The 16491-nt window shown below is 40.2% G+C and overlaps 1 protein-coding gene across 1 annotated transcript in view; it reads right to left on the bottom strand.

Moving 5' to 3' along the window:
* The window catches only part of SLC17A6 (solute carrier family 17 member 6), a 39790-nt gene that overhangs the window by 18870 nt on the left and 4429 nt on the right, over nucleotides 1-16491 (bottom strand). The window contains exon 3 of the mRNA XM_032881219.1: nucleotides 15662-15780. Within this exon, the coding sequence (XP_032737110.1) occupies nucleotides 15662-15780 (119 nt within the window). The remainder of the gene's footprint in view (nucleotides 1-15661; nucleotides 15781-16491) is intronic.

Raw genomic sequence — 16491 nt, 5'->3', positions numbered from 1 at the left:
TTCTACGTCGAAAGAATTTTCACCTCTCTTAAAAATGCAATCTGAATGTTCTTATACGCAAACCCCAGGACATTTTGGAGGTCTCCTTTAATAGGAGAAAGTGTATGGGGCATGTTTCCTGGACCTAGTGGTGAATGGTGCACGTTCCCAAAGCTGGTGAGATGAACGTATGTTTCTACTGTTCTGCGAGTGCAGTGTTACCTGTGTAACAGAGAGGATGAAAGCAGGAAGGGCAAATGACATTGGAGTTTTGGTCGAATGGGTAGGCTGCCTGGGTACTGCCAAACTCGTGCTGACTGCATTTTCTGTCGATGAATCCCATGTGGCTAATGGGACCCTTGATAAGAAAAGACACTGACTCTGCTTCAGGCTTTAAGCATAATGAGAACCAGAGCTACATAATGCTACAGGATTTTTGAAAGTGTTTATATGAGGTATGCGCCTGCCCCATTTAGCCCTTCAGAAGAATCCCTATAAACTGTTGTCCATGAACCAGCTGCATCAGAATTCCCTGGAGAGCTTATTAACAATGCAGATTTTTCACACCAGAGGTCCAAATCAGACTGTGCGGGATTGAAGTCTGAAAATCTGTGTTTTAATAAGAAACCCAGGTGATAATTTTGCACGCTCAGATTTGAGAAAAAAAAAAACCATAAGGTTTATATCTAGTTTTATCTAATACGTGTGTCTTCTTTTATGATAATTTCTTAAAGTATGATGCATGACATTTATTTTCTATGAATATAACTTTCAACCATCACTTTCTCTGAAGGGTTTTAAATAGTGCATCTGCCAGAGGGAGATGAATTTTACTCATTCTGCAGCTCCAGGCTTCTCAACCTCTACTCAACTTTATTTCAGGATGGCTAATTCTTGGTTGTGGGTTGTTGTCCTGGGCATTGTACACCTAGAGGCTTTTCCGTGTTAGAAGCCAGTAGCATTTGCCCCCAAGTTGTAACAACCAAAAACATACACAAAAATTGCGAAAGGTCCCTTGGGCGACAAAATCACCCACCAGTAGAACTGAATCAATTATAAACTGTTCATTGAGCGCCCACTAGAGTTAGACCTCAATCTAGTAAGTGCTTCTTCAACTTGCTAGACCCCATGCTAACAGCTCACATGCCATAAAATCCACAACCACTTCACAACCCAGTGAGATGGATATGATTCATACATCTGTTTCATAGATGAAGAAACTAAGCCTGAGATAAGTGAAAACACTTGCACAAATTGTTCTTCAGTTCCAAGTAGAAGAACCTTGGTTCAAATCTAACTCCAAAGCCAGTGGGGTTTACTACTAGGGTTTTCATCTGATTATGCACAAATGCAGTTAGTAATACATTTCAGGATTCTAACTTTAAATTTAAATAATAGTCCTCACAGAGCTATTTGAACTCACCCTACTACTGCTGAAAGAAAACACCAATAGATCCGTTTCAAAGTTCATTTTCCACTCTTGCTCTGGATGGTGTTTCTAATTATATAATCTTGTGACATATCTAAATGCTTCCTACTTTTAAGTTCTTAAATTCTTTTAATTATCTCTTTTTTCATTATTAGTTGCTATTGGATCATAAAAACGTATTGGCTTTTTTTCTATTTAAAAATGAAATCCCTCAGACTTTTCAGAACCTCATCTTCTTTTTAAAATTTCATATCATTGTTATCCAACTCAATACCCAGATAATTAAAATTCTGATTATCCAATTCTTGCCCAGTATGGGAAGCCTTCACACTTTCTCTTGCTGTGCTACACACAGCCAAAATTAAAGCAGCCACTTCATTCAACATTCATTTATGCATTCACACTCCAACTCTTTGTGAGACTATATTTAGAGTAGTGTATGGTGCTGAGGAGGAAAAGGGAGCTAAAACTTACCAAGCGCTTACTATACACACTCCACCTACATTAATTCATGTAATCCTCACAACTACTCTCTGAGCCACACAGTCATCTCAGTGTACAAATAGGAAACTGGAGACAATGATTGTGCAAGACAAAAGCAAGAAGTAAAGTGGAGACTGGAATCTAGGGCTCTCAGACATGAAAATCAGGGCTCTTTCACTGGTATGATGCTATTAGGCACTCAGGAGAAAAATAAAGATGGTCCTGGGTATAGCAGGAGAAAGGAAGGCAGAGACAAGTACCAGGAGACAACTTAAGCCAAAGGTCATAACTTCTGTTATGAAATGAAATGAAAAGCCAGAGAAGGGATTCCATCCCATTCCAGCTGGGATGACCAAGAAGCAAGCCCGTCACAGGGATACTTTCACGTTGGGTCTTGGAAGATGAACGTTAAAAAAAAGAAAAAATAAGGAAGAAGTTCCAAAAAGAGGAAATGGATCAGCAAACGTTCAAAAATGGAAGGAATTTCATTCTATATTAGAGACTAGGTCAGTATTTAAAATGCCTGGACATGGTGGTACCTGGTACCCCGAGTAAGAGAAGTAGGCCACTGAGAGTGAGATTATGAACAAGGAAGGTGTGAGGAGGGTGTGAGTAAATACAGATTAAACAAGGAGGGGAGGAGCAGAGTCTGTAATTTCGTGGCATCCTGGAGACGATGCAACTTGGAGGGATTGTAGAGGGTAAACAATGATGAAGCCTTTAAGATGAAGTAATCACAAAGCTTACTAGAATTAAGGGGAGAGAGGTCTAGGAGCCCAGGGAGACAGAAAGTGATCAGGATCCATGTAAATTTTGGTGAGATGCTGGCTTTCAGATGAGCAAGGCACCAAAGTCACTAATGGTGGTCGAGGTGGGGGAAGTGACATAAATATGGTACAGAAATTTTTATAAGACCATTGTTTCATCACTCAATAACTGTGTGACTGGAAAGTTAGTTAACTTCTCTAGGCTTCTGATTCCTTGCCTAGAAAAAGGGCAGAGCCATGTAATGATCAAGAGTCTAAGGCTAGGCTGCTTGGCTTTGAAGTTCATTTCTGTTATCTATTACTTGAGTGATTTCAAGCAGTTATTTAACTAACCATGCTTCATTCCTTGTCTGCAAAATGGGGCTATTAGCAGAACCCATGTGTTCTTTTAAGTAAATCATCTAGAAGATTGCCTGGGATAACCTAAGCATTTAAAGGGTGTTAGGATCTATACAATGGCGCTATTCATCTCTTACACATTATAGGATTGCTGTTGAGACTAAAACTGATGCACTTCAAAGGTACCTGGCACATAAAAATAAATCCATAAATGTGAGTCAGTCAAGTAGGAATAATAATAAATCGCCAATGGTTATTGAATTGTTAGCATATGTCAGTCACTGTTCTAGATTCTCATTTTAAGCTAATAATAGTAGCAGCATGCAGCTACTGCTGTCCTTATTTCATAGGTAGAATAACTAAGTGCAAGTGAGTTTAAATAGCTTGCTACAGTCACATGGATACTAAGTGGAGAACTGTGGTTTGTATTGACTTGGTCTGGTTATAGATCCTAGATGCTTATCTGCTAAGCTCTACTCTACTATAATGGCAGCAGAACTAGTACTCATACAGTGCCATCAGCAGCAGATAAAAATGGCAACCATTTGGGAAGACAAAAACATGTTGAATAATTGATGATAGCAGCAATGAGGAGTTAAAAAAAAAAAAAAAAAGGGATCCTTCTCCTGTCCTAGGTTTCAAAGTAGTTGAATTGTGAAGCTTATACTGGGAGAGTTTTGTCTTTTTATGAGCAAAGTCTAGCTTTCAAAAGAGAAATGGAAGAAATCAAACTAAGTATGGAATACAAGTTCTAGAATATAACATAGTTCAGCACAGGGATTTTCAGATTTCATCATTCACAATCATCATCTGCAGGGGCTTGTTCAAACACAGATTGCTGGGCGCCAGAGCTTCTTGCTCAGGAGGTTTGTGTGGGGCCTGGGAATATGCATTTCTCACTAGTTTCCAGATGATGCTGATATTACTTTTTCTGACTTGGGAATCTTTGGTTTAGCAGTACTATGCTAGATACTCCCCCACGACATCACAGAAAGGACAGATCTGGGGCAGGACTGGGGATAACCCTAAAATGGACAGTGGTAGACATAGCTGGAAAAGGGGATTTACCTTTATTTATAGAAGGGAAGGGGAAGAATGGAATGGAAACACCTATTAAAAGGCGCAATATCCCTTACAAACCACAAATTATAATTAGATGGTTGGATCAAGATCCAAAGTGAGGTTCTCTGGCCTAACTTCAACTGCCCTCACTGGCCAGATTGCCTGAGCAGCTGCCATATTTCTCCTGGGGACATACAAACAGCATACTATAATATTAAGACTAAAAGTTGTGGTTACGGTATGTGAATTCAAATTCCAGCACTAATTTCTTTCTAAGTATAATGTTGGGCAAGTTGTTATTACGTAAATTCTCTAAGCCTTACTTTTTTTCCTTTTGTAAAATGGAAATAATGTTTTCATACTTCAAAGGACTATCATGAAGATTAAATGAATCAGTTATGAAAGGGACAGTGCCTGGTTCTTAGTAAGTGTTTTATAAATATCGGCTATCATTATAAAGGAATTTCCCAACAGTCATTAGAGTTTTCAGAGAATTCTTATTCTTTGCCCTTTTGTTTTCCCAGCATGCCTTTGCCCCGGTTAAATAGTATTGCTTCTTTTTTTTTTAATTATTTATTATTTGACTGACAGAGATCACAAGTAGGCTGAGGGGCAGGCAGAGAGAGAGAGACAGGAGGAAGCAGGCTCTCTGCAAGCAGAGAGCCCGATGCAGGCCTCAATCCCAGGACCCTGGGATCACGACCTGAGCTAAAGGCAGAGGCTTTAACCCACTGAGCCACCTAGGCACCCCAATAATATTGCTTCTATAACAACAGATTCAGAGTTGTTCATGTCATCTTGAAATTCTAGCAGCTTAGGGGCACCTGGGTGGCTCAGTCAGTTAAGCTTCTGGCTTTGGCTCATGTCATGACCCCAGGGTTCCTGAATCCAGCCCTGTGTTCCTGTTCTGTAAGGAGTCCGCTTGTCCCTCTCTCTCTGCCCTTACCCCCAATGTGTGTTCTCTCTCACTCAGTATCTCAAATAAATAAATAAATAACAATCTTAAAAAAATAAAAGAAATTCTATCAGTGTAAAGTGCATGAAGACATAGAGTAAAAATTCTATGTTCCATTCTGAAGGCATACTGAGTGTACTGCATCAGGCTCTCAATCTTTGCCTCAACAAGCCATCTAAAATATCTGGCAGGAAACAAAAGATTTTTTAAAAAATGTACAGCCTTGTCCAAATGAATTATGTGTGTCTTGGTGTTTGGTGCACCGCCACCCTTATCCCTAATACCTACCCACCACACACACACACACACACACACTCACACACCTCTTTTTTTGGCCAATCTTTTCTCTCAGATATCCCTCAAGCAACCATAGATTACTTTTATAAGACTTAATTCAAGGGCACATTTCCCCCTACCCCCCAGCATGATTTGTGGGGAACACAGTCCAGGTCTTTATTTCACTTCTTCAAACCCCATGATGCTTACAGAATGTCTTATATGTGATATGCTCTTAAGAAATGACCACCCAGGGGCACCTGCGTGGCTTGGTCAATTAAGCGTCTGCCTTCAGCTCAGGTCATGATCTCGGGGTCCTGGGATCGAGTCCTGCATCAGGCTCTCTGCTCAGCAAAGAGTCTGCTTCTCCCTCTCTTGCTCTCCCTGCTTGTGTGTGTCCTCTCTCTCTCTCTCTTTCTCTGTCTGTCAAATAAATAAATAAAATCCTTAAAAAAATGACCTCCCAGTTACTTTTGTATGAAAACTTTAGGGCAATTTAACTTCCCTTCCTGAGGTAGATGTGGGTGATAACAGGTCTTTCTTCTTCGAGCCTTTATTATCCCAATATCTTTTTCAATCAATTGACCATTTCCTTGTTCTTGCACTTTTAGTGGGGATGAACTACTGTTCTGGGTATCCTAATAATCCTAGGTAGCTGAGTTACTCTCATAAAATAACTGGAGAATGGCAGCTATAGACCAGAATGTAGAGTATACCTGTGAATAAATCCTCACTTGAGAGAGTTGCTGAGTTCAAGTACTTGGCCGGGTCTGACCTCATCCTTGCCTTCCCAACAACACTACAGAATCTCAGAAAACCCACCGCCATCACAGTCTCTGTTTATTCCAGCATCCTCATCAGCCTTTGAAACAACGGTCTCTAAAGCTCTGCATTCAAAATTAAATTAGGTGGTAATGCTTCAGAGATGACATATTGTCCTCTGAAAGAATCCCACCATTTATCGATTTTTAATGTCGTCATCATGTGTATCGTATTACGCTTGAGAGTCATTAGTTTTGTTTGGCCTGATGTCAACAAAAACAAACAAACAAACAAAAGACAGACATAAGCATTGAATATATTTTTGATTATCTAGGTAGAAGGAAATAGATTATATACTAAGAAACATTTACAGTTCTTGTGAGTTTCATTATCTCTAGCATTGGTTTCAACATTGACACATAATTGCATTTCATAGCACTGCGGCTCTGAAAGCAATCTCCACATAATAGGTTTCCAAGTTTATCCTGATTAGAAGGCTTGTCTAAAAACCAAAATCATGCAAAAAATATTATAAATTATTCTACATTCATGTTCTTTCCTATGAGTCTAGCCCAGCACTAATTAATATGGTGAAATTTTTAAGGGATTGTAAAATAAATATTCTAAAGAACACAGAGAAAGCTATTTTATAGGAGAAATGTGTTTAGGAAAGAAGCACATCCTTTGAAATCAGACCTACTGGGGTTGATAGCCCAGCTCTTCCTCTTATCAGCTAGTGATCGTTGGGGAAATAGGTACTATTTTTTTTGTTCAGTTCTCTCATCAGTAAAACAAGTGCTAAGAATGTCTGCCTTACAGAGTCTCTATGAGGAAGAAAGATGATGGCTATACATAAAAAGTTTGGCAATACATGTATTTAGTATTGTATTCAATTCTAATTTCATCTGCTTCCTGAAATGGGGAACTAAGGCAATTAAGCAAACAATTTATAACTCATATCCTCTCTCTCTCTTCCCACCCCAGTACAAATGTACTATTTAGGGAGAGGTAGAAATGTTATCCCTGAATGATATACTTCACGTTGATTGAAAAGCTTTTCTGATACTCATCCCTCTCCATTGTGCCTGGTTAGAGCCGCGTTTCTGGGTTTCCATTCAGTAGAGCTGGCTTTGTTTTCCCCCGTTTTAATCTAAAAGCTAGATTTCTAGACTCTTCTTAACTACAGGGAAGGAGAATACTGTCCTTTATTCCATCATATAAATTAAGCGATCTTGTTACTGCTTGACTTAAGTAGGCCTAAGAAGAACATCTATACTGCTTTTTAGGTTCATTTTTACAATTTTTTTTTCTTTTGAAATTTCATTGTGGGTTTTCTCAGGTACATTTTCTATGTTTTTCAATAGGCAAAATGTTAAGTTTAATGACCTATTAAATAATGTAGTTTATTTGAGAATATTTTCATGAATGTCAATTATAGAATAGCAATTTAAGACTAGTCAATATCAGTAACCAATTACATGTCTGAAAAAATAAGCTGATTTCTGATTTATATTCTGGGTTTTGTTTTTTTGTTTGCTCGCTTTATAATCTATGTCAGTTAAGAAGCTCACTTATGGTCTGATCCACCACTTATTCCAAGTAAAGGTGAATAATGTATAGGTAAATAAAGAACTATTATTCAAAAAAACACATTTTCTTGGGGTGCCTGGGTGGCTCAGTGGGTTAAGCCTCTGCCTTCGGCTCAGGTCATGATCTCAGGGTTCTGGGATCGAGCCCCATGTCAGGCTCCCTGCTCACGGGGAGCCTGCTTCCCCCCTCTCCCTTTCTGCCTCTCTGCCTACTTGTGATCCCTCTCTCTGTCAAATAAATAAGTAAAATCTTAAAAAAAAAAAAAACACATTTTCTAGAAACAAATTTTCCCAAGTAAATATTTGCCTATTTTTAATACACACACACACACACACACACACACACACACACATATATATATATTTTGTTTACTTTCTCAGTTGTGAATCTAAATTCTCTATAATCCCAGGCACTATTTATATCAATATAGGTAATATCAGGCAATATATTCATATCAGTATGACCCATAAAAATGAAAAATCACTGAAAATACTAACAAATTACACAAAATTTTTCAGCAATAAACTTAACTAAACCATTCCTTTCACTGAACAATTAATTAAATAAATATCGCCAAGCTTGAAGTTCCATAGAGCATGTTGCATCTCAACTAGCATGATAGTTCATTTCGCCTCAAGTCCTTCTCCTTGTACGCGAAAAACCCATGCTTGTGAATATAAGTCAGAGGTGGGTGTCAGTAAATGAGCCAAGGGGAAAAAAAAAAGGCAAAGAAACATGCAAAGTGAATGTGAAAAATCTTAACATTTCAAATGCCTTAAGAACAGGATTAGAAACTGATGGGTGCTCTCCATTGTTCAAAGGACATCATAATCTTTGTGAAATAAAATAAGGGCCATTTGCTTATTAAGATTGCTTTTCAAAATGATAAACCACTTGAAAGCTACTTAAAATTGTTGTTTTCCTCATGATTTCCCCTGCAACAAATGACATATTAAAATGAATTCAATTTGCTTATTTTTAAGTTAAAACACACACTATCTCTCTCTCTTCTTTGACTTCCATTGTGAAATGATTATATTCTTTTACACAGAATGATTTTAAGGACACAGGTGTGTAAGCGTGTGTGTGTGTGCATGTGTGTGTGTGTGTGTGAGTGCAGTAGGAGGCTCTATATTACTAAACAGATTCTCAAAATTGAGAAGCATGCAGTGTCCCTGTTTGAAAAGCAAATGCAATTGCTGAAAACCTGCCTCACCCCTGCCTGATGATTAACATTCCGTGTGCTCCGGGGTGAGTTAGCTGTGAAATTCTCAGTCCCATTATTTCTCTATGACCCACGGCCACAAACACCCCCAGCTACCAAGCCCACCCCAAAAGGATTTGCCTGGTAGAGGTGACAGGAACACTGGTGACTTGTCACTTCTACAGATGATATCCATTTTCCCCAAATCGATCAATCCATTTCCATTTGGACAGTGGCTTGTCACTTAACGGGGAACTAGTGTTCCTCACCCCAGGTGTGGCACTAATCCTGTCCAAGAGGGTCTGTAGGAATAGACTGATTCAGGCTGCTTAATCTATTTAATCTAATCAAATCAGGGCCCAGGCGCCTCCCTTTGTCACATCTGACGCACCATTCCCGTATTTAAAAAGGAATACACAAGCACAAGCCAGCCCTCTGGGTCCCTTGGTACATCATTAAGTTGTAAAAATGACTTCATCACTCATGACAGAGAAATTAGACAGCCCCAACAGTGGCATATGGCAGCGGGACAATCATTCCACCAGCTGCCCACCTGACTCTCTCCTCCCTCAAAATCACGGCCCTCCCCTCCAGAGGCTGCCTCTGCACTGCGGTAGTTGGCTGTGGCAGCCACAGGGGAAGCCAGAGCTAGTAAAGGGCGAGAGGAGAAGAGAATCGAAGGAAAGAGAAGCTCGTGTCAGCAAACCACGTGCAAGCCCTTAGGGATCCCCTCCCTCTCTCTCGATCCATTTATTCATCTTGTGGAGAGGCATTTTCTTTTGTCAGAAAAAGGAAGTCTCTTCTGCTTTGTCCCTACAGAGCCCACAATGGGAAGGCAGTGAGATGCTAGAGGAGTGAAACACAGAGTCACCTCTGGCCCTAACGGACTGGATGGTGATAAACCATTTCCACCACAGCAGGATAGTGGTCCCTTGCCACAGCTTTATGTTCATAGTCGGAATTATTTTCTCCTACAAAAGGAATTTGCAAATGTTTCTCACTGGAAGGGTTAAGGAATCCCTCCAATGTAGATGTTGCAATGGATAGGTTAGTAGAGAGGAAAAAAATGAGTGAGAGATGATAGATAGATAGATAGATAGGTAGATAGATAGATAGATAGATAGATGATAGATAGATAATGTTTGCATATGTGTTTGGTAATGACACTTAAGAATTAATTTCCAGTGCTTATTCCAGTAAATAAAGCACATCTTCATTGTTTTATTTCTGTGAAGGAAAAAGAATAACATTGGTAAAATTTTCCCTTCCTGGGCTTAAAATATGAAGATGTTATGTTCAAAGTATCTTCATTCTTCTCTTTCTGAAAATCCCTTTCACAAGAGAATTTTTCAGAATCAGGCAAGCCAGAATATTTACCTAAAGTATACCAAATTTCATTTTTATAAATGCAAGTTCACATGAGTTAACAGTTTTAAAATCCAGGCATTTGAATTTGTTGATTTTTAAGTATAAACTGCTCTCTCTTTCATAACAGTGGTATGAATTGAGTTGTAGCCATCAAAATCCCAAGGAAGAATCTCTTCTTTTTTTTTTTTTTTACCCCAACCACCTCCTCCCCCCAGAACTCTCACCCCCTTGCCCAGTGATGCTCAATAACTGCAGAAGCCCACATACTACCAAAGTGCTAGGTACAGAGAAAAAGTTCTAAATGCCATTATTTTCTCCTATAGAAAACCACACTATTTGTCTAAGTCATTATCAAGTTTAGGTTTTTGTCTCTTGCAGAGAAAAGAACAGAATCATTCATGCTAAACAGCCAAATTGTTTGGGAGTCCATACACACACAAAAAAATACAGTATGTTTCTCCTGCCACCAAAACCGAAGACTCCCTTGGGCCAGCCTAAGGCTTCTCTTTCTAATTCTTGGATTTCTCTCCTGGATTTGGGGCATGATAGATTGTAGGCACTCATTGAGAGAGCAGATGGCTTTATGGTGAAGTACATGGTATCAAGCGGAGATGCTAAATTTCAGCGTAGAGATAGCCTGAGGTCATGCTTGCTGGCCACCTGAGTTTTAGTCCCAATCTCTTTGTGATCTGGGGCAAGGCGCCACCTCCCTGATTCTCTATTTCCTTTCCTGGTCTCTAAGTGAGAAGATTGGATTAGATGAGCCTTATCTCCCTCTAACATTAGTTCTTTCTGTTAGCTGAAGTTCGCTGTGTGTTACAAACAGGATCCTCAATATCTTATTCAAATAAAGAACTATTTTTTTCTTTAGCAAAAGCCAAGATAGAAACCCAAGAAATACCTGGAAAGACAAAACGTTGCACCAGGAATTAAACCCTTTTTAAATAAAAAAGAGGAGTCGGAGAAAATAAACTGTAACTTTTTACAGAGCGGTCTAACCTCAGACTTAAATGGATTTCTCTAAGTGTTTTTACGATACCAGACTAGAATTCAAGACTGAATGCATTGAAAAACTAGCACTCTCTATCCCTTGGCTAAAAAGCTTTCCTAAGACAGTCCTTCAAATGAGACTTAAGGCATTTTCAGTGGACAATATTTTAGCTGAAATAATGTGTATGGGAAAATAATTTTAATAAAGCTAGAAATCTGACGGGTGGAAAGATGCATTTTCATCACAATAGAAATAATCCTTTTGCATTACTAATACTTAAGACAAATTTAAACATAAATAATACAGAATGGCCTTAAGATATTACTTATTTTTTCATTTTTTCTGAAGTTAGAGCTTTATTAATAATAAATGATAATAGGGGCGCCTGGGTGGCTCAGTGGGTTAAAGCCTCCGCCTTCCGCTCAGGTCATGATCCCAGCGTCCTGGGCTCTCTGCTCAGCAGGGAGCCTGCCTCTCTGCCTACTTGTGATCTCTGTCTGTCAAATAAATCAATAAAATCTTTTAAAAAATAATAATAATAAATGATAACAGCCAACATCTAATGAGGGCCAGGCACTTCTAAGAACCTTACATGTATTCTTTATTTAGCTGTCATGATACTCATATCAAGTAGGTACTTTGATTAGTCCCCTTTTACAGAAATATAAACTGAAGTTCAGAAGAGTTAAGTAATATTTTATGTTATTCATTTACTAATTAGTACCTTTAGGAGTCTGAACCTACATGATTTGTCTTTAGAACCTGTATCTTAACCACTCTGCCATACTGCTTTTTTTTTTTTTTTTTAAAGCCCAGACACTTTCATTTTATTTATTCAACAAATATGTGTCTTGGGCCATAGGGATGCTAGGGATAGAGCAGTGAGAACAACGTGGATACAACTGCTTGCTTCCATGGAGCTTACACTTTATTGGACAAAACAAAAAGATAAATAAGTAAAATACTGGTAGGACAGCTGACCATAGGTGCCATGTAAAAAAACTAAATCACCATTGGCAGATCAAGAAGATAGGAGGAGGATTGGAAAAATTTTTAAATAAGGTTCATACATTATTGCCCCCTAGAAAGAAGGAAGATAATATTGTCCAGGGTGAAGATCATATTGTCCATTGAAAACATAACATTGACCAACAATTTGATAAATCTGACCATCCTTGATTATGTCCTTTGCAAAAACTCTGTTGTTTTTCCTGTTAAGTACTTGCCCAGGTTCTTAGTCAAAATGCAAGATAAAAATAATCCTTACCAAGTCCACATTTGTAATGATCTGGATTAATGTAAGCCCCGTGTCTTGTACTGTTTAGAGGCAACATTAAGTTCCCCCAACACACTGTTATCACTATAGTAAATATGTCCTCATCTAGAAGAACTGCAGATTTTGTAAGGAATCTTCCTTGGATTCCTCACCCCAAAGCCCTCCAGGGAGATGACTAAATTTTCCTGTCAAGGAGGTGCTATAGCCCTTTAAGAAAAGACAAAGGAAAAAATGATGCAAGAGTCCTCCCCCGCGACTGAGATTTCTCTTCTCTAGCTTTTTTTCTCAATGAGGAAGAAAGCAAGGATACTTAGAATCTGACCAGAAAAAGGGCCAAGATTCTGTATTCTGACCAAGGGTGCAGCTGCCTTTGCTTAAAGCATAAAATGGAGAAGCCACATCATTGCTGTTGGTTTTTCATTGAGAAATTTGCCAGGAGGTGTATCCAGGAGCCCTTCTCTCTAGGGGAGCAGTGTTCACACACCTCAGTTCCTCTACTCCAGTTACACCCGTAACTGTGATGGCAAACCCTTTTTCCAAAGTGAGCTTTTACACCTAGAGGGAAAGGAATCTGTCCCCAGTATCCCACTCAAGGGAAATCTTGTTCTACTATTAGATGATCTATAGGGAGAAGTTTATTTGAATAGGCATACAATATTTGTAGGTGGAAAACTTGACTTGCTGTATTGTTTTTTCTATTTCTGAAAAAGGGTCATACTAGGAAATGTACATCTTTCCAACCAATTCTAAATCTCTCAGATTTTGTGTTAATAAAAAAGTTCTAAGATGAAATTCTATGTAGCTTATATATAGGACTATTTGAACATTTATCAACATGTTAACAATAAGGTCTCTGTGTGATTAATTTATGGTTTTTATTATATTTTCTTTTTTGTATATTTTTCTTAGGATACAATACTTCATCATCAGAAAAGGGAATGTTGTACATTGTTTAAACCTGTTTTCACAGGAGGCTTCAACTATTTGTAACATTATGTTATATCTTTTAAGTGAGACAAAGATGTCAAAACCCAAAGATCTGATAAGGAAGTTAGTCTTTATCTTCTATTATGTTGGTCATATTTTACAATAAATTTTAGCTTTCTCAGTTTTGGAGAGCACAAGACATTGAAAACATTATGAAGATATTAAGTTTCTCTTCCTTGAATAGCCATACAAAGGTAAGGTGACTTGAGATCCAAATGTGACTTCTAAAGTTCACAATCTTTTCCTTTAAAAAAAATCTACCAAATAAATTAGAACCTGAGTTAGCATGAGTCTTCACTAAACATAACAAAATGATAGTATAGAAATGAGATTGCTTTTTTTTTTTTTTTTTTTTTTTTTTAACCAGGAAAACCTGTTTATTGACCTCCCAGTGTTACAAAGAGGGAAAGCTGGGCATCCCTGGTGTTTTTTCCTGGCAGAAAAATGTTAGCATTTTAACAATTGGCAAGCTGAAGGTTTTGATTCTGAAAAAACCTTAAAGGCACAGCCATTATTGTTACATTTCACATTATTTTTAGTTTCTTGTATCATTGTTGGTTTTTTGGAATTATTGGTTGTTTTCCCCCTGAAGTGAAAATATTTCACAAACGTGTGTTTGGACTATCTTTCTAGGAAGCTTATTTTGACTTAGGAAAAAAAAATTTGAGGAGAAAAAAAAGATTCGAGACATTGTGACTTAGGGATCCAAAAATGTAATATGTTCATTACCAGTACTATTTAAGGAAATATTTTCTTTAATTTGATTTATCCCATCCATAGAATTCGGTTTTCTAGATAGTTAATGATTTTCATTTTAAAATGATTCTTTTTTTTTAAAGAATAGTTTGTCTCCTATTGGGTCTGAGTACTAACCATCATGATGTCAAGGTAAAGATGATATTCAAAAGGCACTATTCCTAATCTTTTACTCTCTTCTTTTGAAGGGCTGACCAAAAATCCTGGCCCAAGCAATTGTGAAGACTAAAATAAATTTGCCAGAATTCTTCCGGAGGCTTTGCAGGGGACAGAAAAATCTTGGGCAGGAAGTTACCTCTGGTGAATGGGATCTTAGGTGACAAAAGCCACTGGAAGAGGCCTCCTAGGAGATTTTATTGAGAAATGAGAAGGAACCAGTTTACGAAAGCAAAAGCAAAGAGGGGATCAAGACTAGAGCATGCCCAGCTCAAGATATCTTCCCCCAGAAAATCTAACTTTGGATTGGGGGGGGAGGGGAGGGGAAGTCAAAGATACAAAATCTGAGGAAAGACCTGAAGTCTTTTGGGGGGTGGTGTCTATGAAGCAACACTTGAAAAGGTGAGTGCCAGAGTTCCTTCTCAGTTTTGTAATTCAGCCTTGAGAATGTATTTAGTTTTATTTATCTTAATATACACAATGAAGCAGATAAAGCTGCTTCTAACCCTGCAGTGGTGAGGCTGTGCTCCTAAACATACCCACCCCATCAGTCTTTATGCCCCATACTTAGGGGTGTCTCTGCAGGTGACCCCAGTGGCATCCCTGGAGGTGGCTCTAGGACCTGGGCTGCAGTCCCCGCTGCTAGCTGGAAGCCTCAGGACTCAGCTGAGCTCAGTCCCCACCCCCGCCCCTACTCACTGGCGCTCATTAACAGGTGGAATCTCACCCCGAGCGCCTGAAGTCCCGCCTGCCTCCATAGAGACAAATCCTTCAGACCCACAGCACCATCTGGCCCGCTCCCGGCCCGGCGTTCGATGCGCCCTGCCGGGAGGTCAGCACCAGAGGAACCGGGGCACTCGAGGGGGCGCACTGGCGAGAGTGCAGCACGTGTCGCTACCCCCCTAACCACACACACACACACACACACACACACACGCACACATAGTGTGTCCCCGTCTCCTTTGTGCATCCAGCGGCTCAGTCCCAGCTCGGGCCACTCCTCTCCCGGTCTCAGTTCCTACCAGGCCTTAAGGCATGTCGACCATTTGGAGTAAAGTTGGCTCAGCCATAACAGAGAGGAAGCGGCAACCAGCGCCCAGCCTGGCGAGCCCAAATCCTCTTGGGTGCCGAATTCTGGAAGGAGGCACCAGCAGTTCCAGCCCCGAGAGCGGAGGTGCCCAGGAACCAGGAGAGTTCCAATCCCGCAGGGCTGTCGTCTCTGCCCCCAGCCTCTGATGCCCCTTCGGAGGCACAAGACCCCCAGCCCTGGGGGCGCGTTACCTGTTGGCGGCCAGCCGAGACGCGATGTAGCCGCCCGGAATCTGGGTGATGATGTAGCCCCAAAAGAAAGAACCGTGGATCATCCCCACGGTTTCTGGGTCCCAGTTGAATTTGGCTTTCTGTGGGGGTAGGGAGGAAAGAACGGGGTGGATGGAAAGAGTAGAGTCAGTGTTTGGACTGCAGACTCACGTTCAGGAGCCCTCAACCCCCGGGGCACTCCCTGCATTCTGGAGGTGGAGGTGGCTGAATTTTCGTTTTCTGACAAAATTGAATGTATACCTTCTTCTAGAGAAGAGACGCTTCTTTTTTAACGGAAAAACTGTGCTCATTTGAAATGTATTGCCATTAATGGCGAAGCTGGACGCCTTGGGTTTGCTCCCCGACTACAGTCAGGCAGGTCTGATCCCCTCGATGACTGAGGACTCCTCTGAGCTCCAGTTTTGGAAATTAGAACTCCCCACGGAGAGATTCCATTTGCTGGCTGGGGATAGCGACCCCTGAGCGGGGTCCGTTTAGCTAACACCAGCCAGGACTAATGCGGTAGTGGGGTCGCTTTCAGAATGAGATCCAACCTCGGGAATTCTGACGAAGGAAAGTGGGGCACTTGGGACGGAAGGTGAGGAGGTTGGAGGAGCCAGAGGAAAGGGTCATCCCTGCAAAATGGGGATGGGCATAGGCCAGAAAGATTTGGAGTAGCCTTGGGAGTTGGTGGGGGGTTGGGTTGGCCAGTGGAGAGGAGAATTAGTTCGGGAGGGTCTTAAGAGCTGGGGAGGGTTGTGTCTGAAGGTCAAGGCCTAGCTCCGCCCTAGCTATCCTAGGCGGCCCCACAA

The sequence above is a fragment of the Lontra canadensis genome, unplaced genomic scaffold, assembly GCF_010015895.1.
Source record: "Lontra canadensis isolate GAN:19392208 unplaced genomic scaffold, GSC_riverotter_1.0 scaffold74, whole genome shotgun sequence".
NCBI classification, from domain to species: Eukaryota; Metazoa; Chordata; class Mammalia; order Carnivora; family Mustelidae; genus Lontra; species Lontra canadensis.
This window is presented reverse-complemented; position numbering and strand designations above follow the sequence as displayed.